The sequence below is a fragment of the Pseudophryne corroboree genome, chromosome 4 (genome assembly GCF_028390025.1).
Source record: "Pseudophryne corroboree isolate aPseCor3 chromosome 4, aPseCor3.hap2, whole genome shotgun sequence".
In the NCBI taxonomy this organism is placed as follows: domain Eukaryota; kingdom Metazoa; phylum Chordata; class Amphibia; order Anura; family Myobatrachidae; genus Pseudophryne; species Pseudophryne corroboree.
The window spans coordinates 746,638,951-746,664,742 of NC_086447.1; the positions used below are offsets into that span (position 1 = coordinate 746,638,951).

General features: G+C 46.2%; 1 protein-coding gene across 1 annotated transcript; it reads left to right on the forward strand.

Moving 5' to 3' along the window:
• Positions 1-5,039: 5,039 nt before the first annotated feature.
• Positions 5,040-21,487, forward strand: LOC134911743 (cystatin-2-like). The gene is made up of 3 exons (XM_063919798.1): positions 5,040-5,289; positions 19,314-19,427; positions 21,295-21,487. The coding sequence occupies exons 1-3, from the start codon at positions 5,083-5,085 to the stop codon at positions 21,376-21,378; spliced, it is 405 nt and encodes a 134-aa protein (XP_063775868.1). The 5' UTR covers positions 5,040-5,082; the 3' UTR covers positions 21,379-21,487.
• The last annotated feature ends 4,305 nt before the right edge of the window (positions 21,488-25,792 follow it).

Genomic DNA, 25,792 nt, shown 5'->3' on the forward strand with positions numbered 1-25,792 from the left:
GTTCCGTTGATGAAGCAGATGGTAGCGGCCTACGAGGCCATTCAGTGAGCAGGGTAAAGGGACCAGTTGGACATGTGGTCCGGGTCTCTCCTGCACATGCACCAGAAAATAATCCTATCTTCCAGGACCAGAATCTCTCTCCTGTGGTGGCTGCACAGTTCTCACCTCCTAGAGGGGCGAAGGTTCGGGATCCAGGATTGGATCCTGGTGTCCATGGATGCAAGTCCGAGGCTGGTGAGCAGTCTTTCAGGGGGAAGAATTTCCAGGGAAAATGGTCAAGCCAGGAAGCTTATCTGCAATAAACATTCTGGAATTAAGGGCTATTTACAACGGCCTTCTGCAAGCAGAACATCTTCTTTGCGATCTACCCGTCTTAATTCAGTCGGAAAACTTAACAGCAGTGGCGTACGTAAACCGCCAGGGTGGAACGAAGAGCAGAGCGGCAATGGCAGAAGCCACAAACGTTTTCCGCTGGGCGGAAAGACATGTAAGCGCTCTGTCAGCGGTCTTCATTCCGGGTGTAGACAACTGGGAAGGAGACTTCCTCAGCAGACACGATCTCCATCCAGGAGAGTGGGGTCTTCATCAAGAGGTCTTTGCAGAAGTGACAAGTCGTTGGGGAATTCCTCAAATAAACATGCTGGCGTCTCGCCTCAACAAAAACCTTCAGAGATATTGTTCCAGGTCGAGGGACCCTCAAGCAATAGCGGTGGACGCCCTGGTGACACTGTGGGTGTTTCAGTCGGTCTATGTGTTCCCTCCACTTCCACTCATTCCAAAGGTGATAAAGATCATAAGAAGAACAAAGGTTCAGGCGATCCTCATTGTTCCGTACTGGCCAAGGAGGGCTTGGTATCCAGATCTTCAAGGATTACTCATAGAAGATCCCTGGCCTCTTCCTCTACGAGAGGACCTGTTACAGCAAGGACCGTGCGTGTATCAAGACTTACCGCGGCTGCGTTTGACGGCATGGCGGTTGAACGCCAAATCCTAGCCCGAAAGGGTATTCCCAGTGAAGTCATTCCCACACTTCTTCAGGCTAGAAAAGAAGTAACGGCAAAGCATTACCACCATATTTGGAGAAAATATGTGTCTTGGTGTGAATCCAAGAAGGCTCCTACGGAGGACTTTCAGCTGGGGCGTTTGCTCCATTTTCTGCAAGCAGGTGTGGATGCGGGCCTCAAGTTAGGCTCAATTAAAGTACAAATTTCGGCCTTATCAATTTTCTTTCAGACAGAATTGGCCTCCCTTCCAGAAGTTCAGACCTTCGTGAAAGGCGTACTGCACATCCAACCTCCCTTTGTGCCCCCAGTGGCACCATGGGATCTTAATGTGGTGTTGCAGTTCCTGCAATCTCATTGGTTTGAACCTTTACGTAAGGTTAAGTTAAAATTCCTTACTTGGAAAGTGGTCATGTTGTTGGCTTTGGCATCCGCAAGGCGGCTATCTGAATCGGTGGCTTTGTCTCACAAAAGCCCCTATTTAATCTTCCATGCTGATTGAGCGGAGTTGAGAACTCGTCAGCAATTTCTGCCAAAAGTGGTTTCATCGTTTCACGTAAACCAGCCTATTGTGGTGCAAGTGGCTACTGACGCCTTGGCGGAGTCGAAGTCTCTCGATGTGGTCAGAGCCTTGAAAATCTATGTCGCAAGAACGGCTCAAATTAGGAAAACAGAGGCTCTGTTTGTCCTATGGGCTCCCAACAAGATTGGGGCTCCTGCTTCCAAGTAGATTATTGCGCGCTGGATTTGTAATACGATTCAGCAGGCTCATTCTATGGCGGGATTGCCGTTACTGAAATCGGTGAAGGCCCATTCTACCAGAAAGGTGGGCTCATCCTGGGCGGCTGCCCGAGGGGTCTCGGCATTACAGCTTTGCCAAGCTGCTACTTGGTCAGGATCAAACACCTTTGCAAAGTTTTACAAGTTTGATGCCCTGGCTGAGGAAGACTTCTTGTTTGGTCAATCGGTGCTGCAGAGTCATCCGCACTCTCCCGCCTGTTCTAGAGCTTTGGTATAAACCCCATGGTTCTTGAAGCATCCCCAGCATCCTCTAGGACGTATGAGAAAATAGGATTTTAATACCTACCGGTAAATCCTTTTCTCTTAGTCCGTAGAGGATGCTGGGCGCCCGTCCCAGTGCGTACTGTATCTGCAGTTATTGGGTAGGTTTACACACATGGTGTGTTGCATTTAAGTCAGCCTGTTGCTGATGATATTCATGCCATGGCATGCGTTATGCTGTCATTGGTTGTGTTTACACACATGGGTTGTGTTACGCTTTATGTCAGCGTATTGCTGCATATTCTTCATGCCGTCGGATGGTTTTCTATTGAATGCCAAGTTCTGCGGCATACTGGAGGTGTGAGCTGGTAAAATGCTCACCGTGGTTTATCAATAAATTCTTTCCTCGAAATGTCCATCTCCCTGGGCACAGTTACTTAAACTGGAGTCTGGAGGAGGGGCATAGAGGGAGGAGCCAGTTCACACCTATTCAAAGTCTTAAAGTGTGCCCATGTCTCCTGCGGATCCCGTCTATACCCCATGGTTCTTGAAGCATCCCCAGCATCCTCTACGGACTAAGAGAAAAGGATTTACCGGTAGGTATTAAAATCCTATTTTCTTAGTGGTACTGAGTGCCGAAAAATGGGCGTGACCATGTGTTGTGAGGGGGCGTGGCCACATGCTGCTAGTGGGAGTGGCTACATGACAGCCCCCTTTTTTTTTATCTGGAGGAATGGCTAAATATATATAGTAATGCCTGCAGTATAATAGAAATATATAGTGATACCTCTAGCATAATAGAAATATATAGTAGTGCCCCCAATTTAATAACAATATATAGTAATGCCTACATTATAACAGGAAAGTACAGCCACTGTCGCACTCCCAGTAACCCTGACAAAGTGGGAGGAGTCGTCATGCTGCTAAGCACCATGGTCTTGTTGCTTTGTGGCACATTATAATTGTGGTAATGGCAAAGTGTGTGGCAGGTGGTACTGCGTACCCGCTGCAAAATTCTTAAGGGTACTCCATACCGGAGCGTACCTGCATACTTGCAACCGCTGCCCAGCAAGCAAAGGTAGTGGCAGCTGAGAGATTGGCTACAGTTGATAGCTGAGGAGGGATCCTCAAAAATGTAAATGACTGTGGGGATTATTGAGAGATAAACGCAGATCTTGCTTCCGCAGCAAGATCTGCATCCATCTACTTACATGCTGGGGGCCACCCAGCACAGGGCAAGGCCCCCCAACATGTGCATGGCACCACAAACGATGTGCGAACCCTGGCTGTGCTAGCAGGCAGTCCAGCAGCATTTTTTTTCTTGGAGTGGTTGCGTGTGACGGCAGCCACGAAAATGGTCCGGACATGCCTGCATTGTCCGGACCACGCCCACTAAATGCCGCATTGATGCCACCCTACGGCTGCCACTGTCAATCACTTTGCGACCACATCCTTCCAGTAGGAATGAAGCTGGAGAGACACAGGGGACATGAAGCAGGAAAGACATGAGGTGGACATGAGAATGGAGAGACTCAGCGGAGGCATGAGGTTGGAGATACAGGGTGAGATGTGCTAAGCCTTGGAGAGAGATAAATAAAGTACCAACCAACCAGCTCCTAACTGTAATTTTTCAAACACTGTCTGTAACATGGCAGTTAGGAGCTGATTGGCTGGTACTTTATCTCTCTTCACTTTATTTCTCTCCAAGGTTTAGAACATAGACCCCATACAGTGGGAAATGAGGCTAAAGAGACACCAGGGACATGAGGCAGTAGAGACACAAGGACATGAGGCTGAGGAGATATGTAGTGGGCATGAGAATGTAGAGACTCCGAGGAGGCATGAGGCTGGAAAGACACAGGGAGATGAGGAATGAGAGATACAGGAGGAGGGGCATAAGGATGGGGAGAAATAGGGGGCATGAGGCTGAATCACAGGGGGATTGGGGCTGTAGAGAACATTCAGGGATGGGGCTGGAGAGACAGAGAGAGGATGAGGCTACATGGCAGCCACAACAGCTAGTGTCCCGTCAAATCATGGATGAACCAGCACCTTTTAATTTGAACTCATCAGGCGCCAGGGGGGGTTAGGCTGCGGGGGGAATTACTCTGTGGGAGGGCTCAATTAGGGTGCGGGGTAGAGTTAGGCTGGGGAGTTGCAGGGGGAGTCAGACTGCGAGACGTTCGGGTGCCTTGGGGGGGGGGGGGGTGTAAGGCTGCAGGAGGGCTCAGTTAGGCTGCAGTTGGGCTCGGTTAGGCTGTGGGAGGAAGTCATGCTGCAGGAGGTTTAGGATTAGGTGGTGAGTAGTGAGAGGTTGGGGTGCCTCTGTATGTACCACCGATAATCCGTCAAACTGAATTATCCGGCACAGTGCTTGAACCAAGGGTGATGGATTATCAGTGGTGTACTTGCAATTATATAATTACAGTCTCAAAAATTAATTGTGTGTTCTGAGTTGTGGTGCAAATCATGTCATCCTATTCTATTAATGTTTATTCAAAGGAATACAATGGGCCAACCAAAAGCTGTGGAAAGCTCCAAGAATTTATTGTAAGTGGCAGGGAAATGATCCTCCTTTATGTAGGCAGTATAGTACCTTTCCACAAAGCTCTGTGTTCTTATGTTCTTTTCTAATCATGTCCTGTTCATTGTGCAAAGTTAATGAATATCTTAAAGAATGGAATATTTCCATCCAACGGCACGTCTACTGGTTTATTGTCTATTGTCACTGATAAAGAATAATGTTGCATTTAGTTTCTCCATATTTGATTTATTAATTGTATTTATCTTAGATAAGCTAATGATTGCTTTGTTCTTATGACACAGTTCAGTGTAGCATATGATTTTCCCATTATGTGCTGCCAAGAATTCAGAATGAGAACTTAGACATATACAACTGTGATTTTTAAGTGATGATTAATTCGTTAATACATCTTAAATACACAAACTGTAAACGCATTAGTCTTATCACATTTCAGACATGTCGCATCCAAGTCTTATGCTTGGGACTATATAAATCGCCCTAATTCTGCCTTCTGTCCTTTTGGTCTTTACTTCTTCCCCGTCCATAGGAACCGTCATGGCTGCAGCGTTGTGTTTCAGTGTTGTAGTGGCTCTGTCTGTCTTGTCAGTTTCTAGTGAAATACTAGTTGGAGCTCCAGAGAGGGATAACCCCAGTGACCCAGATGTCATAAAGGCTGCCGCATTTGCTGTTAACGGGTTCAATCAGAAATCAAGTGAGGATTATATATACAAACTAGTGAAGATTGTGTCAGCTGAAACTCAGGTAAACCACAAATCTGTTGGACCTTTTATTCTATTAATTGTCACCAAATGTTATTTAATATTCATCCCCATGTTACTTTTTATCATCTTTACTCCTAGTGATCTACTGTAGGTTAGACATATCAATCTCCATTCTAATCAATGCAGTAAGCATACTTATATACTTTGTTATCTATCGCCCCTCTAGTTTTGCTTTTGGGAATGCTAGCAGGTGTGCTCAGTCTGGGACAGGCATCTTATCTCTCAACAAGCTCAGATGAAGACTTGGGACAGATTAGAGCATGTCTCTGCAGAGGCAAATGCAGGATTTTCAGAGTGGGGTTTCCAAATGCATTCCACAATCTCCCGCTCTGCGGAACATTGGAGCAAGTGTGGGAGTCTGGATGAACGGTAGAAACTAGGGGGTGATTCAGACCTGATTGCTGCTGTATGTTTTCGCACAGCGGGCGATCAGGTACTGACTGCGCGTATGTATGCATGCATGTATGTCGGACAACAATCGACGGACAGTGACGGGATGGTGTGAAAAATTCGACCTCACGGGGGTTCACAAGGTGATTGACAGGAGGAGGTCGTTTGTGGGTGGTAACTGACTATTTATTGGGAGTGTCCGGAAAAACGCAGATGTTCCCAAGCATTTTCAGGGAGGGTGTTTGACGTCAGCTCCAGCCCCAATCAGCCTCTTCTCATCGCACTGCAGGAGTAAGTCCTGGGCTGCGCAGAGACTGTACACAGTGGATTTTTGCAGCTTGGCGTAAGTATGGGCAGACTTGCACGGCGAATTTACACTCTCCCTGGAGGCGGCGACTACCTGAACACAGGACAGCAAAGTTTGCAGCCCAGCGATCAGGTCTGAATCACCCCCCTAGTACCGACCTTGGACATTAATGTACACATTGATCTTTTTTATGCATTGAATATTGTGTGGAATACAGTATTATTATTTCCCACTATAGTCTATAGTATAGGCTATATCAAACATATTTAACTAATATAAATTAAATAAATGGTCAGGAAAAGATTAAACATCCCATAATGAATAAATATACAAACATAACAGTACCAGCAGGAGACAGAACTGCACTTTCTAAGCACACATTCTCCCACCCCATGGGAAAGCGCCTGTCTCTTCTTCCTGGCAGCTACTCTGGTCCAGTGCACTGATTGGGGACTCAGATCCACACACACAGCAACCTTGGAAGAAGAAGCTGCTACCACTTACTGTTGCTGTCATAATTTGAACTGCTGACCAAGAGGAGAGGGTTTCTGGTAACATTGGCCCGCCCCCCTTGCGTTTGCCTATGCTCTGATTTGGCCATTTGATATGAGGTTGTTGGCATGTTTGAGAGGTGAATGCAGAATTGCATGCAGCAGAGCCTATTGGCGGTGGTCCATCTGTGACTTTATGCAAATGCCGATACTATCTCCTTCCATAGTGTACACCCATGCAGCCGAGTGTGCAATCACTGAGACACCCATTTTCAGCGTCCATAGAGAAAGTAATACTTAGTGGTGTGTTCTTAGAGAATGGAACCTGAAAGCCTCAATAGAACACATTATGAAAGTGGCTGTTTGTAGACTAGACCAAATTATCTGTAGGTAGGACTAACAAAAAAGTAGGTGGGGGTAAAATAAATGTTCCCTAGCAGTATAAAAGAAAAGTCTCTGCCTACATTTACCAAAACTGTAGAGTATTATAGTGAAATACAAAATAGAGAGCTTCCTAATCAAAACCGCCAAATAATAGAGAGCATAAAATATTGGGCCTACCTCAGACCTGATCGCTGTTGTGCAATTTCGCATGACTGGTGATTATCGAATGACTGCGCAAGCGTATGGATCACAAAGTGCCGGTGCAAGGCCAAAATGTGAAAGAATGGTGCGAAAATTTTGATCGCTAGGTGTATGCAAGTTGACTGACAGGAAGCGGACGTTTGGGAGTGGTAACTGGCCATTTTCTGGGAGTGTCAGGAAAAACGCAGGCATGTCCATGCATTTTCTGGGAGGGTGTGTGACGTCATCTACGGCCCCAATCAGCCTGTCTGTATCGCACTGTAGGAGTAAATCCTGGGCTACGCACAGACTGGAAAAATAATTTGACGGTGAGTGAGTTGCGAACAGATTTGCAGATGTCCACTGTTTGATGAAGATTTTGCACAGCGTATGCATGCAGTCGCACACTTGTACGGGGCGAGTTTTCACTCCCTATGGGCGGTGGCTATCTGATCGCAGACCTCTACAAAAACGCAGAGGAGCGATCAGGTCTGAATTAGGCCCACAGTACAGAGTGCATCTCAGTGAATGCCATACAATATAGAGAGTCTCGCTGACTGCCATGCCATACATCGAGCATACAAGTCAGACAGCATTTGTGTGACTTAAAAACAAAACAGATAGCATCTCATGGATTGTCATACAATACAGAGAGCATCCCAGAACCACCATACAACATAGAACAGAAATTACTGATTGACATATAGAGAACATTCTAGAGGCCATCATATAACAAAGAGAAATTTCTTGTATCCACCATCAAACTCAGGGATCATCCTATTGTCTGCCATACAATACAAAGAGCATCACATTGAATACCATACAATACAGAGATCATCCTAGTAGTGACTGTCATACAATACATATAGAATCTTAGTAACTGAAATGTAAAACAGGTAGCATTCTAGTGAATACAGGCAGTTTCCCTGCCATGCAATCCAGGGAGAATCCTAGTAACCTTTACAGAATATAGACAGCAACACAGTGAGTATTAAATTAGAAAATTTCTGTGACCACCCCACAATATATTCGACAATTCATAAACATTACATATACAGTCAATATGGCCACAAAATCAGTGCTGTCTGAATCTGTATTGTAGTTTAGTTGACGGGTGTAGAAGACAGGTTCGGAGCCAGTGTAAGCAAGATGGTGAAGATTATGGTATAAGTAGGGAAAGGAAAAGTACATGGAAGAGGGTGCAACGGAGAGCTCACAATCTATAGAGGTGGAGGCAATTCACAATACCTGTTTATAACTGCATGTTATTTAAACTATCAACATGTTCTACATGTTCATCACATTCCAGCCATTGGCTTATCTATAATGGGTGCAGGGTGTGTGATGCACACAGGGGGACCCACATTGCACACCTTGCACGCATATAGTTATACTTACCCCTCCGGAGTCCCTAAGTGCGATTAAATAGCCATTTAACTGGTCATTTGCGCATGCGTAGTAGAGCTGTTCCTGGAAATAAGATGCGGGCTCCATGTTACTAGAGACCTCTGGCACAAAGCCAGAGTCTACAGCGCTGTGACCGCTGCCAGAGAATGGGGCCCACACAGAGCCTGCACATAGGCCACCTCCTTAATCCGACCCTGCTTCCAACATTGGGAGATTACAAAATCAGTACAGGGAAATGGCTGTCCCATCAAACAGACAGACCCCAATGGCTGTTATGTTTCACAAAGAAAAATCATCTTTTTAAGCTGCATGCCATGGAGACACTTACCAGGGCCATAGGGAAGGGTGTGCAAGCTTTGCTGTCTTCCAGGGCATAGGGCCCTGGGGATGGCACCATTGCAGCTGACTAGCAGGGCGCCTGGAGTAGCACCCTGCGGACAGTTGTGCAACTTCAGTGCTTCTCAGAACATCCAAAGGATGCTCTGGGTAGGCATCCTACCATGTGAGGAGCTGCCTGGAGCATTTAGGCAGCTCTCCACACTTCTCCTGGTGATGGTCCTGCCCCCTCTGTGACATCATGGGTTCGGAGGTGACACAGGGCACCGGTGAAAACTGCTCTGGTGCTGACACCTGCGGTGTCTAGTAGAAATGTGCAGGTCTGCAATAACACATACACAAACCTCCCAACTATTCGGACACTGTCCCACCCACAGGCTGCATTGTCCTGCGGGAGCAGGGCCGTCTTTTCATATGGGCTCAATGGGCTCTTGCCCAAGGGCCCTAGGAGTAAAAGGGCCCTAGGCTGATAGCTGAGGGTCCCATCTTTCCATGGGTACCAGATTTTTGAAAATCGGCCCTGGGGAACCAGAGATATCCGACTTCAAAGCAATGGTCCCCATCCAAGCCTGTTAATTCTCTTCCTAAAAGCTGGGACTCTCCCTTTTCAGTGGACACTGGCAGCTTGTCTCTACTATGCCCAGAACCAGAGATATCAGCATTCAAGCAGCTGGTCCCTGCTATAGCTCCACACGCCTAATATGCAGTTTTATATATTTGTTAATGGATTGCTCTGGCTACTGAAGTCTGATCCCCAAGTCCCCAGTACTGCCTGAAAGGTGGGACGCTCTAGTTTTTATTTATCCCATTAAAGCTAAGAAATCTATTTCCAGGAACTGTAGATATCTGCAGTAAAGCAAGCTGCCCGGACCCCCGGAAAATGATGAATATTAAGACTACTCCACTGTCCTCCCCTCCCCTGTGTATTAAACACCCCCTACCACCCTGGAAGTTATGTACCAGGGCCCCTTCATTCTGCACAATGTCCCCTTCTACAGTTTAGTGTTCTCCTTCCCGCCCCATTTGTGCAGTAAAGGAGTAATTAGCAGAAATTATTTCTCCAGGTTCTACATGCTGAGCGAAAGATAGAGCCCCCCCAGAGCCGGCCATAGGCTTAGGCAAACTAGGCAGTTGCCTAGGGCATTTGATATGCCTGGGGCATCAGCAGCTTCTGCTGATTAAAATGATATGCAGCATGCCTATATTCTGTGTGTAGCATTTCGTATGCAGATACAGCCGCAGTCACGCACAGTATATAGGCATGCTGCATATCATTTTAATCAGCAGAAGCTGCTTGTGCATCCTAGCCACATACCAATGCAAATAAGATGCATTTTCATAAAAAAAAGGTATGCCCGATGTTAGCATTGAGGCAAGATTTATGAGGACACATCTGTATCCAAGCAGAGTCACAGTGTTAGTGGCAGTGTGAGTGCTGTGTGCATGTGAGTGGGTTGGTTGTGCAGTATTGTTCGGAATATGTGTAAGAGCATTATGTGTGTCATATAAAAATGCATTAATAATGTGCAACATATGTGTTAAGAGGCACTATGTGTGTCATTATGTGTATATGGGCATTAATAATGTGCGGCATATGTGTGTAAGGGACATTATGTGTAAAAGGGCATTAATAAAGGTTGTCATAATGTGTAAGGCGCATTATGTTTATAAGGACGTTAATAATGTGTCTCATATGTGTAAGGAGCATTACTGTGTGGAATTGTGTATAAATGCATTACTAATGTGTGGCATTATGTGTATAAGGTGCTCTACTATGTGGCGTTGCATATAGAAAGGGCACTACTGTGTCGTCTAATGTGAATAAAGAGCAATAGCATGTGATGTAATGTGAATAAGGGGCTCTACTGTGAGGAGTAACGTTTATAAGGTAAAGTGATACTACTGTGGGATGTAATATGAATTATGGACACTATCGCATGATCAAATGTGAATAAAGTTGCAGTACTGTGTGGCGTAATTGGAATTGGGGTTACTATTGTGTGCCCATGCCCCTTGCCAGCAAAAACACACCCCTTTTTGTGCTGTGTGCCAAATGTGCAATCTGTTCCTATTTAAAATATAGGGGGTACAAACACCAAAATAAGGACTGCTATGGGTGAGGGGTGATGGTGCTGGGAAAGAGGTGCAAGGTCAGAGGCAGTACCAGCGGTGGTGCTAGGGGGCACCAGCCAAAATCCTGCCTAGGGCATCATATTGGTTAGGGCCGGCTCTGAGCCCCCCTACCCCCTGCGGGACATCAAAGTTGCTGCTGATAGCACCCCCCACCCCTACCGCTGATGGGTGGGTAGTAGAGATGAGCGGGTTCGGTTTCTCTGAATCCGAACCCGCCAGAACTTCATGTTTTTTTTCACGGGTCCGAGCGACTCGGATCTTCCCGCCTTGCTCGGTTAACCCGAGCGCGCCCGAACGTCATCATGACGCTGTCGGATTCTCGCGAGGCTCGGATTCTATCGCGAGACTCGGATTCTATATAAGGAGCCGCGCGTCGCCGCCATTTTCACACGTGCATTGAGATTGATAGGGAGAGGACGTGGCTGGCGTCCTCTCCGTTTAGAATAGATTAGAGAGACACTTGATTTACTAATTTTGGGGAGCATTAGGAGTACTCAGTACAGTGCAGAGTTTTGCTGATAGTGACCACCAGTTTTATTTATAATCCGTTCTCTGCCTGAAAAAAGCGATACACAGCACACAGTGACTCAGTCACATACCATATCTGTGTGCACTGCTCAGGCTCAGGCCAGTGTGCTGCATCATCTATTATCTATATATAATATTATATATATCTGTCTGACTGCTCAGCTCACACAGCTTATAATTGTGGGGGAGACTGGGGAGCACTACTGCAGTGCCAGTTATAGGTTATAGCAGGAGCCAGGAGTACATAATATATTATATAGTGAGTGACCACCAGACACACAGTGCAGTTTATTTAATATATCCGTTCTCTGCCTGAAAAAAGCGATACACACAGTGACTCAGTCAGTCACATACCATATCTGTGTGCACTGCTCAGGCTCAGGCCAGTGTGCTGCATCATCTATATATATTATATATCTGTCTGACTGCTCAGCTCACACAGCTTATAATTGTGGGGGAGACTGGGGAGCACTACTGCAGTGCCAGTTATAGGTTATAGCAGGAGCCAGGAGTACATAATATTATATTAAAATTAAACAGTGCACACTTTTGCTGCAGGAGTGCCACTGCCAGTGTGACTAGTGACCAGTGACCTGACCACCAGTATATATATAATATTAGTAGTATACTATCTCTTTATCAACCAGTCTATATTAGCAGCAGACACAGTACAGTGCGGTAGTTCACGGCTGTGGCTACCTCTGTGTCGGCACTCGGCAGCCCGTCCATAATTGTATATACCACCTAACCGTGGTTTTTTTTTCTTTCTTTATACATACATACTAGTTACGAGTATACTATCTCTTTATCAACCAGTCTATATTAGCAGCAGACACAGTACAGTGCGGTAGTTCACGGCTGTGGCTACCTCTGTGTCGGCACTCGGCAGCCCGTCCATAATTGTATATACCACCTAACCGTGGTTTTTTTTTCTTTCTTTATACATACATACTAGTTACGAGTATACTATCTCTTTATCAACCAGTCTATATATTAGCAGCAGACACAGTACAGTGCGGTAGTTCACGGCTGTGGCTACCTCTGTGTCGGCACTCGGCAGCCCGTCCATAATTGTATATACCACCTAACCGTGGTTTTTTTTTCTTTCTTTATACATACATACTAGTTACGAGTATACTATCTCTTTATCAACCAGTCTATATATTAGCAGCAGACACAGTACAGTGCGGTAGTTCACGGCTGTGGCTACCTCTGTGTCGGCACTCGGCAGCCCGTCCATAATTGTATATACCACCTAACCGTGGTTTTTTTTTCTTTCTTTATACATACATACTAGTTACGAGTATACTATCTCTTTATCAACCAGTCTATATATTAGCAGCAGACACAGTACAGTGCGGTAGTTCACGGCTGTGGCTACCTCTGTGTCGGCACTCGGCAGCCCGTCCATAATTGTATATACCACCTAACCGTGGTTTTTTTTTTCTTTCTTTATACATACATACTAGTTACGAGTATACTATCTCTTTATCAACCAGTCTATATTAGCAGCAGACACAGTACAGTGCGGTAGTTCACGGCAGTGGCTACCTCTGTGTCGGCACTCGGCAGCCCGTCCATAATTGTATATACCACCTAACCGTGGTTTTTTTTTCTTTCTTTATACATACATACTAGTTACGAGTATACTATCTCTTTATCAACCAGTCTATATATTAGCAGCAGACACAGTACAGTGCGGTAGTTCACGGCTGTGGCTACCTCTGTGTCGGCACTCGGCAGCCCGTCCATAATTGTATATACCACCTAACCGTGGTTTTTTTTTCTTTCTTTATACATACATACTAGTTACGAGTATACTATCTCTTTATCAACCAGTCTATATATTAGCAGCAGACACAGTACAGTGCGGTAGTTCACGGCTGTGGCTACCTCTGTGTCGGCACTCGGCAGCCCGTCCATAATTGTATACTAGTATCCAATCCATCCATCTCCATTGTTTACCTGAGGTGCCTTTTAGTTGTGCCTATTAAAATATGGAGAACAAAAATGTTGAGGTTCCAAAATTAGGGAAAGATCAAGATCCACTTCCACCTCGTGCTGAAGCTGCTGCCACTAGTCATGGCCGAGACGATGAAATGCCAGCAACGTCGTCTGCCAAGGCCGATGCCCAATGTCATAGTACAGAGCATGTCAAATCCAAAACACCAAATATCAGTAAAAAAAGGACTCCAAAACCTAAAATAAAATTGTCGGAGGAGAAGCGTAAACTTGCCAATATGCCATTTACCACACGGAGTGGCAAGGAACGGCTGAGGCCCTGGCCTATGTTCATGGCTAGTGGTTCAGCTTCACATGAGGATGGAAGCACTCAGCCTCTCGCTAGAAAAATGAAAAGACTCAAGCTGGCAAAAGCAGCACAGCAAAGAACTGTGCATTCTTCGAAATCCCAAATCCACAAGGAGAGTCCAATTGTGTCGGTTGCGATGCCTGACCTTCCCAACACTGGACGTGAAGAGCATGCGCCTTCCACCATTTGCACGCCCCCTGCAAGTGCTGGAAGGAGCACCCGCAGTCCAGTTCCTGATAGTCAGATTGAAGATGTCAGTGTTGAAGTACACCAGGATGAGGAGGATATGGGTGTTGCTGGCGCTGGGGAGGAAATTGACCAGGAGGATTCTGATGGTGAGGTGGTTTGTTTAAGTCAGGCACCCGGGGAGACACCTGTTGTCCGTGGGAGGAATATGGCCGTTGACATGCCAGGTGAAAATACCAAAAAAATCAGCTCTTCGGTGTGGAGGTATTTCACCAGAAATGCGGACAACAGGTGTCAAGCCGTGTGTTCCCTTTGTCAAGCTGTAATAAGTAGGGGTAAGGACGTTAACCACCTCGGAACATCCTCCCTTATACGTCACCTGCAGCGCATTCATAATAAGTCAGTGACAAGTTCAAAAACTTTGGGTGACAGCGGAAGCAGTCCACTGACCAGTAAATCCCTTCCTCTTGTAACCAAGCTCACGCAAACCACCCCACCAACTCCCTCAGTGTCAATTTCCTCCTTCCCCAGGAATGCCAATAGTCCTGCAGGCCATGTCACTGGCAATTCTGACGAGTCCTCTCCTGCCTGGGATTCCTCCGATGCATCCTTGCGTGTAACGCCTACTGCTGCTGGCGCTGCTGTTGTTGCCGCTGGGAGTCGATGGTCATCCCAGAGGGGAAGTCGTAAGCCCACTTGTACTACTTCCAGTAAGCAATTGACTGTTCAACAGTCCTTTGCGAGGAAGATGAAATATCACAGCAGTCATCCTACTGCAAAGCGGATAACTGAGTCCTTGACAACTATGTTGGTGTTAGACGTGCGTCCGGTATCCGCCGTTAGTTCACAGGGAACTAGACAATTTATTGAGGCAGTGTGCCCCCGTTACCAAATACCATCTAGGTTCCACTTCTCTAGGCAGGCAATACCGAGAATGTACACGGACGTCAGAAAAAGACTCACCAGTGTCCTAAAAAATGCAGTTGTACCCAATGTCCACTTAACCACGGACATGTGGACAAGTGGAGCAGGGCAGGGTCAGGACTATATGACTGTGACAGCCCACTGGGTAGATGTATGGACTCCCGCCGCAAGAACAGCAGCGGCGGCACCAGTAGCAGCATCTCGCAAACGCCAACTCTTTCCTAGGCAGGCTACGCTTTGTATCACCGCTTTCCAGAATACGCACACAGCTGAAAACCTCTTACGGCAACTGAGGAAGATCATCGCGGAATGGCTTACCCCAATTGGACTCTCCTGTGGATTTGTGGCATCGGACAACGCCAGCAATATTGTGTGTGCATTAAATATGGGCAAATTCCAGCACGTCCCATGTTTTGCACATACCTTGAATTTGGTGGTGCAGAATTTTTTAAAAAACGACAGGGGCGTGCAAGAGATGCTGTCGGTGGCCAGAAAAATTGCGGGACACTTTCGGCGTACAGGCACCACGTACAGAAGACTGGAGCACCACCAAAAACTACTGAACCTGCCCTGCCATCATCTGAAGCAAGAAGTGGTAACGAGGTGGAATTCAACCCTCTATATGCTTCAGAGGTTGGAGGAGCAGCAAAAGGCCATTCAAGCCTATACAATTGAGCACGATATAGTAGGTGGAATGCACCTGTCTCAAGTGCAGTGGAGAATGATTTCAACATTGTGCAAGGTTCTGATGCCCTTTGAACTTGCCACACGTGAAGTCAGTTCAGACACTGCCAGCCTGAGTCAGGTCATTCCCCTCATCAGGCTTTTGCAGAAGAAGCTGGAGGCATTGAAGAAGGAGCTAAAAGGGAGCGATTCCGCTAGGCATGTGGGACTTGTGGATGCAGCCCTTAATTCGCTTAACAAGGATTCACGGGTGGTCAATCTGTTGAAATCAGAGCACTACATTTTGGCCACCGTGCTCGATCCTAGATTTAAAGCCTACCTTGGATCTCTCTTTCCGGCAGACACAGGTCTGCTGGGGTTGAAAGACCTGCTGGTGACAAAATTGTCAAGTCAAGCGGAACGCGACCTGTCAACATCTCCTCCTTCACATTCTCCCGCAACTGGGGGTGCGAGGAAAAGGCTCAGAATTCCGAGCCCACCCGCTGGCGGTGATGCAGGGCAGTCTGGAGCGACTGCTGATGCTGACATCTGGTCCGGACTGAAGGACCTGACAACGATTACGGACATGTCGTCTACTGTCACTGCATATGATTCTCTCAACATTGATAGAATGGTGGAGGATTATATGAGTGACCGCATCCAAGTAGGCACGTCACACAGTCCGTACTTATACTGGCAGGAAAAAGAGGCAATTTGGAGGCCCTTGCACAAACTGGCTTTATTCTACCTAAGTTGCCCTCCCACAAGTGTGTACTCCGAAAGAGTGTTTAGTGCCGCCGCTCACCTTGTCAGCAATCGGCGTACGAGGTTACATCCAGAAAATGTGGAGAAGATGATGTTCATTAAAATGAATTATAATCAATTCCTCCGCGGAGACATTGACCAGCAGCAATTGCCTCCACAAAGTACACAGGGAGCTGAGATGGTGGATTCCAGTGGGGACGAATTGATAATCTGTGAGGAGGGGGATGTACACGGTGATATATCGGAGGGTGAAGATGAGGTGGACATCTTGCCTCTGTAGAGCCAGTTTGTGCAAGGAGAGATTAATTGCTTCTTTTTTGGGGGGGGTCCAAACCAACCCGTCATATCAGTCACAGTCGTGTGGCAGACCCTGTCACTGAAATGATGGGTTGGTTAAAGTGTGCATGTCCTGTTTTGTTTATACAACATAAGGGTGGGTGGGAGGGCCCAAGGACAATTCCATCTTGCACCTCTTTTTTCTTTTCTTTTTCTTTGCATCATGTGCTGATTGGGGAGGGTTTTTTGGAAGGGACATCCTGCGTGACACTGCAGTGCCACTCCTAGATGGGCCCGGTGTTTGTGTCGGCCACTAGGGTCGCTAATCTTACTCACACAGTCAGCTACCTCATTGCGCCTCTTTTTTTCTTTGCGTCATGTGCTGTTTGGGGAGGGTTTTTTGGAAGGGACATCCTGCGTGACACTGCAGTGCCACTCCTAGATGGGCCCGGTGTTTGTGTCGGCCACTAGGGTCGCTAATCTTACTCACACAGCTACCTCATTGCGCCTCTTTTTTTCTTTGCGTCATGTGCTGTTTGGGGAGGGTTTTTTGGAAGGGACATCCTGCGTGACACTGCAGTGCCACTCCTAGATGGGCCCGGTGTTTGTGTCGGCCACTAGGGTCGCTTATCTTACTCACACAGCGACCTCGGTGCAAATTTTAGGACTAAAAATAATATTGTGAGGTGTGAGGTATTCAGAATAGACTGAAAATGAGTGGAAATTATGGTTTTTGAGGTTAATAATACTTTGGGATCAAAATGACCCCCAAATTCTATGATTTAAGCTGTTTTTTAGTGTTTTTTGAAAAAAACACCCGAATCCAAAACACACCCGAATCCGACAAAAAAAATTCGGTGAGGTTTTGCCAAAACGCGTTCGAACCCAAAACACGGCCGCGGAACCGAACCCAAAACCAAAACACAAAACCCGAAAAATTTCAGGCGCTCATCTCTAGTGGGTAGGGGCCCCAGTGCATTGCTGTGCCCAGGGGCCTACACTGCTGTTAAGACGGCTCTGTGCGGGAGAGGGGGGCAAGCTGGGAGAGTCTATGATCACCGATGTGCACGGCATCTAGCAGTGCAGGGAGGTGAGCGGGGGGACGCCCAGCTGCTCGAGGAGTGCTGAGCATGCCCCCAAATAGAAGATAGCGGGAGTTATGTATAGAGACCACACCCCCTCCATCTGAGGCCACGCCCCTCCATCTGAGGCCACACACATTTTTTGGGTGCGACTCCAGTGGGCTAGGTCACTCTTTCATTCATAGCTTCAAATTGGGAGGCATGCACAGAGCACAATAATGCAAGATATGCTATGCAAACTGGTGTAGTACTCTCTCTGCATCAACTCCAACATCTGCGCCTGTGCATGAGCCATTTCTAAATAGTATTGCTCCACTAGTCATAAATATGTTAGTCCACCTAAAAATCCCAATTTCTTAACTTTGATCAATACATGATTAACCAGCAGACTTGTTTTCTTCTAAACTTTTTGTGTGAATGCAAAATGATATGATAAAGGAAACATTTTACTCTCATTTAAAAAAATTATATTGTGTCAGAGCAGTCCTAAAAACACCAGCACCCTCTTATGGTAAAGGGTGTTCCCTGCACCTAAAGGGGGATCCGGTCTGAATATCGACAGTGTCTAGGTCGACAATGTTTAGGTCGACCACTATAGGTCGACAGTCACTAGGTCGACATGGATGGAAGGTCGACAGGGTTTATAGGTCGACAGGTCTAAAGGTCGACATGAGTTTTTCACATTTTTTATTATTATTTTTTCATACTTAACGATCCACGTGGACTACGATTGGAACGGTAAAGTGTGCCGAGCGAAGCGGTAGCGGAGCGAAGGCACCATGCCCGAAGCATGGCGAGCGAAGCGAGCCATGCGAGGGGACGCAGTGCACTAATTTGGGATCCCGGTCACTCTACGAAGAAAACGACACAAAAAAAAAATCCTCATGTCGACCTTTAGACCTGTCGACCTAGCACATGTCGACCTAGAAACCCTGTCGACCTTCCATCCATGTCGACCTAGTGACTGTCGACCTATAGTGGTCGACCTAAACATCAGCCACACCCCCTAAAGGACCTGATTGTGACTCACACACGCTGCCAATGTCAGATGCAGTGGAGGCTGGAGCCACTCTCTTACTGCTGCTGTGGCAGGGCGATCCGGTTATTAGAACTCATCACTGTGGCTGGGGGAGAGACTGGTGCACTGTGCCCTGTGAGCTCAGGCTGCTGAGTTTGAGGAGAGTGACAGGGAGCAGTTGCCACTGCTGCCTCGGATCCCCGGAGTACTGTGATCCTGACAGGTATTGGAAGATTATCTGTGGGAGGCGTTTCTGACCGGTCACATCATACGCAACCATGTGAGGGAAAGTCCAGCTGAATGTACACACAGTAGTAGAATCTGATGTGACCATGCAAGGTAAGTGGCTATGTGATAAAAAGCGGCCAGCACCTTGATTTCTTTGTATAGCTGTTCAAATCCAAACTTCCCAGTCTTAAAGTACAGTATTATGTTGTGGTCTCATAAACATAAATGGGATTTAATCCCTGGGGATCTTTTCCCTGCATTCTGTTCATCCAGCGTCTGTATTCTGACATTTTAATTAATAGGGAAAGACAGTGCCGGTTTCCAATCAAATTGATACTGGGTCAGTCAAAGTGTATACAAATAGAAATAAACCTTATTATTTTATTTTTTTATAGGTTGTTGCCGGGGTACGTTACATTTTGAATGTAGAAATCGGGAAGACACAATGCAAGAAATCTGAAAGCGACACACACTCCTGTGCCTTCATTCAAGACCCAAAACTTGCCCAGGTTAGTAATTCTACGTTCAGTAGTTAAAGTTACAAGTACTTTGCATTTTTGCTGTAAAGAATTTTAGACAAATCATATTTCATTTTGAAAAATATATAAAGAAGAATGTGAAAAGGAAACAACAAAAAATGGAAAGTAACAAGCCCCGCCGGCAAGTGAACATGGCATATATTTTTTTAAATTCTGGAAATCAGTTATGAAGTTTTTTTGCAACCTCCTATCAATATAGCTATCATACTAACCAACATCTGCAAAATCAAAAACAAATCTGGTCTCCAATCCACCAAAGCGTACCTCACGACAGCCCCGCTATTCGGACACTGTCCCGCTGTCCTACCTGTGGGCAGCATTGTCCCGTGGGCGGGGGGGCAGTTGGCGGATCTTTTGATCACCCACTGCTCTGCAAGGCAGCGAGTGATCTCTGAATAGATGGCATCTATTCAGTGCGGGGAGGTGAGGCGGGAGCTGCCCAGCTGCTCATAGAGCACTGGGCACGACCCCCAAAATGTCGAAAATGGCTCCGTGCCTTGGGGCCATGCCCACTTATCCCTGTTTGGGTACACCGTACAAGGGTCCCAAATCACTGCTGAGAAAAATTGGTATGTATGCCAATGCCACAGACATTTATAATCTTTCCTAATATACGGGCCGCATAATACGGCTCCTCCTCTGTCTGACAATATGATACACAGTATAATACAGTTCCTCATCTGTCTGATAATATGATATATACAGTATAATACGGTTCCTCATCTGTCTGACGATAATGATAAAATGCCTGGCAAAATATGTGACTAATGTGTAAAAATACACAGTATTAAGACAAACAATGATCTCCTAAACAGGTGGTTGGTTTATAGTAGGACTAATTCTGAGCCGAGTCAGCAACAACAACAACAACAAAAACATTGCAAGGGGTGCAGATACATTATTATTTTGCATGCAGGGTGAATACTTGCTGCTTTTGCATGTAGACCACATGGACAGCTTTATTTTGACAATACAATTCAAATTTTGGACACGACCCTCTCAGAACTGGATGTGGGGTGCTACAGGCACCCTGTTAGCTCATACCTCCCAACTTTCTAAATATGGAAAGAGGGACACGCAAAAAGGGGGTGTGGCCTATTGAAAGGGGGGCATGACTTCACGCAGGGACCGCATTCGCGAGCCACGCCCCCGGTTTTCGTCACTGAGGGGGCATGCCCAGTTCTCTGTGAGCTGCTGGCATGCCCCCTCTCCTCCTGTCTCCACAGAATAGACGCTGTGCGCATGCACACAGCGTCTATTCACCGCTGCTCTGTTAAGCAGGGCAGCGATGACTGGAGCCTCCCAACTGCCCCCCACTCCCCACCGCGGGACACTGTGGCCCGCAGGTGGGACAGCGGGACAGTCCCCCCCAAAAAAACGGGACTGTCCCGCAAAAATCGGGACACTTGGGAGGTATGTTAGCCAGGAACAAGAACTATGGAGCAGTAGCCATTAATATGCCATGTGTTTTGTATAATGGTTACCAGGAGCTGCAAACCCACAAATGTGCATGCCTCCTGCCCCCCTTTTATTGGGGCAGTTCCACAAATATATAGCCCCAAAACAGGTTACTTTTTGGGTACTAAAAATGAGCTCTAATTGGATTGCTCACAAAAAAAATTCGGTAAAGTCTTGTTTTTAGTGCCCAAAATATTATCCGGCCTAATTGAATTCCCCCTTAGTTTACTGTATTGTTGTACAGTAATTTGGCAATAGGACAAATATTGTAAGAGAAGGTTAATATGTGAATCCTATATAATGTGCAATGTACTGTATGTAAAAGTGTTTAAACCTGAGTTTACAAACCAGAGCTAACTATGATTTGTAAATATTCCAGACATTACTCTGCACTTTTTCAGTCCTGGAAGTTCCATGGGAGGATTTGGAAAGTCTTGAAACATCTTCTTGCAAGACACAGTAATGGGAGACGTTACATAGAGTGGATGGTCTTTTATTCCTTCTTTATTTATTTCATTTTAAGTACATACACTTCTAAAATACAATAAATTGGAGCAATCTGTGCTTTTGAATTGCTATAGTGTTGTACTGTTTTGTTCCAACAGACAAAGATAAAATATATACACATTGAACAATTATTATTTAATTGAATAAGAATCAGCTGAATGTATAGTATAGGGCCTACAGTAATTCAGACTGGATCGCCGGGCGGGAGGGGGCGTGCCAACGACGTTAGAACACCGTTGGCAGGGCACGGTCCGGACAACGCAATCGTGTCTAGACCAGGGGTTCTCAAACTCGGTCCTCGGGACCCCACACAGTGCATGTTTTGCAGGTAACCCAGCAAGTGCACAGGTGTATTAATTACTCACAGACACATTTTAAAAGGTCCACAGGTGGAACTAATTATTTCACTTGTGATTCTGTGAGGAGACCTGCAAAACATGCACTGTGTGGGGTCCTGAGGACCGAGTTTGAGAACCTGTGGTCTAGACCATTGCAGGGGCAGGCCGCTGCGGCTGCATGACGACACACAGCCACTGCGACCCGAGGCACGGCGGGTAGCCCCCTTGCAGCGTGCAGGAGCTGTGCAGGCAGGGAGCTACTCACCGGGTGCAAAAGCATCGCAGCCATGCAATGCTTTTGCACCCATGCAGGGGGGGCAGAAAGACATGCGGGGCGGATTAGCTCTGTGCTGGGCATTTCACCGCACGTCTGAGAAACTGATCGTATATGTGCTAAATTTCGATCTGAATTAAACCCCACAGTTGGGTAGGATTGGTATCGAAATCCCGACTGTCTGGATCCCGGCTCCCAGCATACCGGCATCGGGTTCCCGACTGCTGGAATGCCGGCAGCGGGGCGAGTGCAAAAGAGCCCCTTGCGGGCTCACTGCACTCGCCATGCTATTTATTTTCCCTGCAGGGGTGTTGTGGCACCCCAAGAGGGAGAATAGTTGTCGGTACCCTGGTGGTCAGGATCCCGACGCCGGTATGATGAGAGCCGGTATCCCAACAACCGGGATATCGAATGCATCCCAGTTGATAAACAGGCAAAGAGTATTATACTGCGATAAACAGTAAATTATAGTAAACATTAAATACACCTATACTGTATACGTCTATAGTTGTTTGTTTTTCACAAAAAATAAGGTGAAAGTAATTTGAAAAACACAAACATTTTATGTGCAGTGTAAAATCATTGTTGGTCTCACTGTGCGCCTAGACTTCCACCAAAGGACCAAGGTTTGAAGAGCAAGATGGCATGGAAGGCAAAAGTTTTAACATGACACTAGAAAGAGTTGGCAGAATGAGGGCAGGTGTGGATTATAAGGTCGACAGTAACTAGGTTGACATTCATTAGGTTGACCACTATTAGTCGACAGTGACTAGGTCGACACCTGAAATATGTCAACACAGTCGACATGGAAAAGGTCGACATGAGCTTTTTAATATATTTTTTTATGTCTTTTCTTCGTAAAGTGACAGAGAACAACAATTAGTGCACCATATCCCTCACTGACAACAACGGGGCATGGCTGTCGATTGCGGCACTGCCGCAAAGCCATGCCCCCTTTTACATAGGCCAAGCCCTCGCTTCGCGAGCGCAGAAGTCCCTCTCCTGTGATTTCAAATGTTGGGAGGTATGTATTGTAAACATGAAGGTGAGGCACCTCACTCTAGCATTGGCACCCCTCCCATTTACCCTCGGGTGTTTTAATAAGCAATGGTTCCTGCATTTCAGTTCCAGAGCCGGCCCTAACCAATATGATGCCCTAGGCAAGATTTTGGCTGGTGCCCCCTAGCACCGCCGCTAGTTCTGCAGGAGATGCCTGGCATGAGTCAGTTGGCAGCTCTGCTGACGTTGGGCGCCTTTTGTTTATGAAAATGCATCTTATTTGCATTACTATGTGGCTAGGACGCACAAGCAGCTTCTGCTGATTAAAATGATATGCAGTATGCCTATATTCTGTGTGCGACTGCGGCTGTATCTGCATATGAAATGCTACATTAGAGTGATTTCAAGGAATACACTGCAAAGAAGCATTTCGTATGCAGATACAGCCGCAGTCACACCCAGAATATAGGCATGCCGCATATCATTTTAATCAGCGGAAGCTGCTGGTGCCCCTAAGCATACAAAATGCCCTAGGCATTTGCCTAGTTTCCCTATGCCTAAGGGCGGCTCTGTTCAGTTCACACATTAATAAGGGCTCTATTGGAAGGTTGGACCTTGATAAATATATATAATGTGATAGTATTAGAGATGTTAGGGACCCATGTTATGAAGTCACCGGGTCGCGGTATATGGGCCCACATATTTGCACAATGAACTTCACTTAAACCCTCACAATTAACATGGATTATATCTAAATTATTCTTACTATTATACTATTAGTGTTCTTAGTGCTAGGAGAGTGCATCTGCATTTCTCTGCCACCAGTGATAATGTCAAATATTACCTTTAAACATAAGCTATATACTATTAGCGAATTCCTACAAAAACTAAGTTCCCAGAGGTAAGGAAATGGTGAAAGTTCAACAAGTGCTCTCACTCACTTTCGCCCACGTCGGCCAATACACCCACACACCGTCCTCAGTGCTGGCGTACCCAACCCAGGGCCCCTGTGTAACCTCTATTTACTGAGAGCGTGTGGGAGTATGCTACCCCTCCCAGTAAATATCAGTTGCTGGAGAATTCCTGAGTGAACAGCGAAACTCCCTTAAAATAAAAAAAACCTACACAAATCACGTCAAGTGTACAAATAGCGTTTATGATCCCGCAAAGTGTACACAAATTGCGTAATGGGTATCAAGGTAACCAACTAATGCACACAGTAACGTGCGGTACAGTCGCACTGCGTATAAGTAACTATTACTTATCCGCTGAACGACCAGCAGAATCGATTGTTTAGGCTGCAAAACCTCAGCCGGAGCGTATTCTCAAAACTGGCCTATATGGGTACTGCGCCAACCCCCGGGGCTGCGCTCTCTACCTCTGACCTTTCTCAAGTCAGGGTTTTCAGAACTTCGCAGGGTACCTTAAGCGGATTTCTGACTTTGCCGACCTTTTGGGTCTGCTGATACACTAATTGCTCCTTTATACCTTATACAATGTTAACGTGAGGAAGCCACTCCCACGCCACCAAGTGTTCACTTCACTGGTGTCCTTCGACGAGATCCCGAATTCTGGGTTCACAAAACCTTTATTTTCACACTCACTCCTGCTCACTCATATACACTTTGATTTTTCTGTACAGAAAATTTCTTTCATTCAGGTAAAACAGGCTAATCCCAGAGGTGATGCAACAAGAGGAGGATCTTTTAAACTAAAATTTTGGAAACTGAACAAATTTGTGCTATTATCGCGTGGACTAAAACAATATTATCATGTGATTTGTATTTAGTGGGCGTATCCGTACGCACGTTGCGTAATATACGCCACGTGTGTAGGCCATTGCATTGCGTACGCAATCTCGCACGTTGCCCGAGACACGTGTACACAGGCCGGATACGTCTGCAGCAATACAAATAACACGCTTCTATAAATGTAAACGATATTTAACTATAATCGCTTACCAAGCACCACACAGTATATCCTGTATAAACCTTTATAACTGGGTCAGGCTGCGTGTGTGCTTTACAATTACTCCCTTAAGTATTACCCTTTACTTTTAACTAAATAGCAACAAATTTCTCAGCACGTGATCAATGCTAATGGCAAACAAGAGGGTAGATATGCGAAAATACACAAATGAAAATACAGGTGTGTGCATGTGCAGTTTGCACCAAACAGAAATTTAACAGATTTAAAAGACAAAAGCTTAACGTTATTACCTTTCGGATCCGGATCCCACCAGCATCCCTACAAACCAAACGGAGCAGACGCTTATCTAATCAGCACTACTGTATCCCCGACCACCAAACGGCTAACAGGGGATGCTAACTTCCCGCCCTTTGCTAATAGATAAAAGTCTGCCTTGTCCTGCTAGGCTGCGGACATGAGGAGGACCGGACGAGCCCTCAATTGATAATGTCAAATATTACCTTTAAACATAAGCTATAAACTATTACGGATTAAGTACGCTATTGGCGCACTGAGTACCGTAGGGGTACGCACTTAGCGTAGCAGACGCTAGGCCGTGGGCGCAACGCACGAGCGACACGTACACTCACGGATTCACGTTTCGTATCAAGCACGCTATAGGCGTACCGAGTACCGTACTGCAACGCTATTGGCGTAGCGGATGCTGCGCCGTGAGAGTGGGACACGAGCGGCGCAGACGCTCACAGAATGATACACAGTAAACCTTATTAATAAAATACAGTATGAATATGCTTATACTCTAAACCTTAGTAGTCAAATACTACAATGAT

Bases quoted from the DNA above. Each gene is read 5' to 3' on its own strand.
- LOC134911743 (XM_063919798.1), top strand. From the start codon at position 5,083: ATGGCTGCAGCGTTGTGTTTCAGTGTTGTAGTGGCTCTGTCTGTCTTG. The intron at 5,290-19,313 runs GTAAACCACAAA...ATTTTTTTATAG, and splicing joins TTGTGTCAGCTGAAACTCAG to GTTGTTGCCGGGGTACGTTA. The intron at 19,428-21,294 runs GTTAGTAATTCT...TAAATATTCCAG, and splicing joins AAGACCCAAAACTTGCCCAG to ACATTACTCTGCACTTTTTC.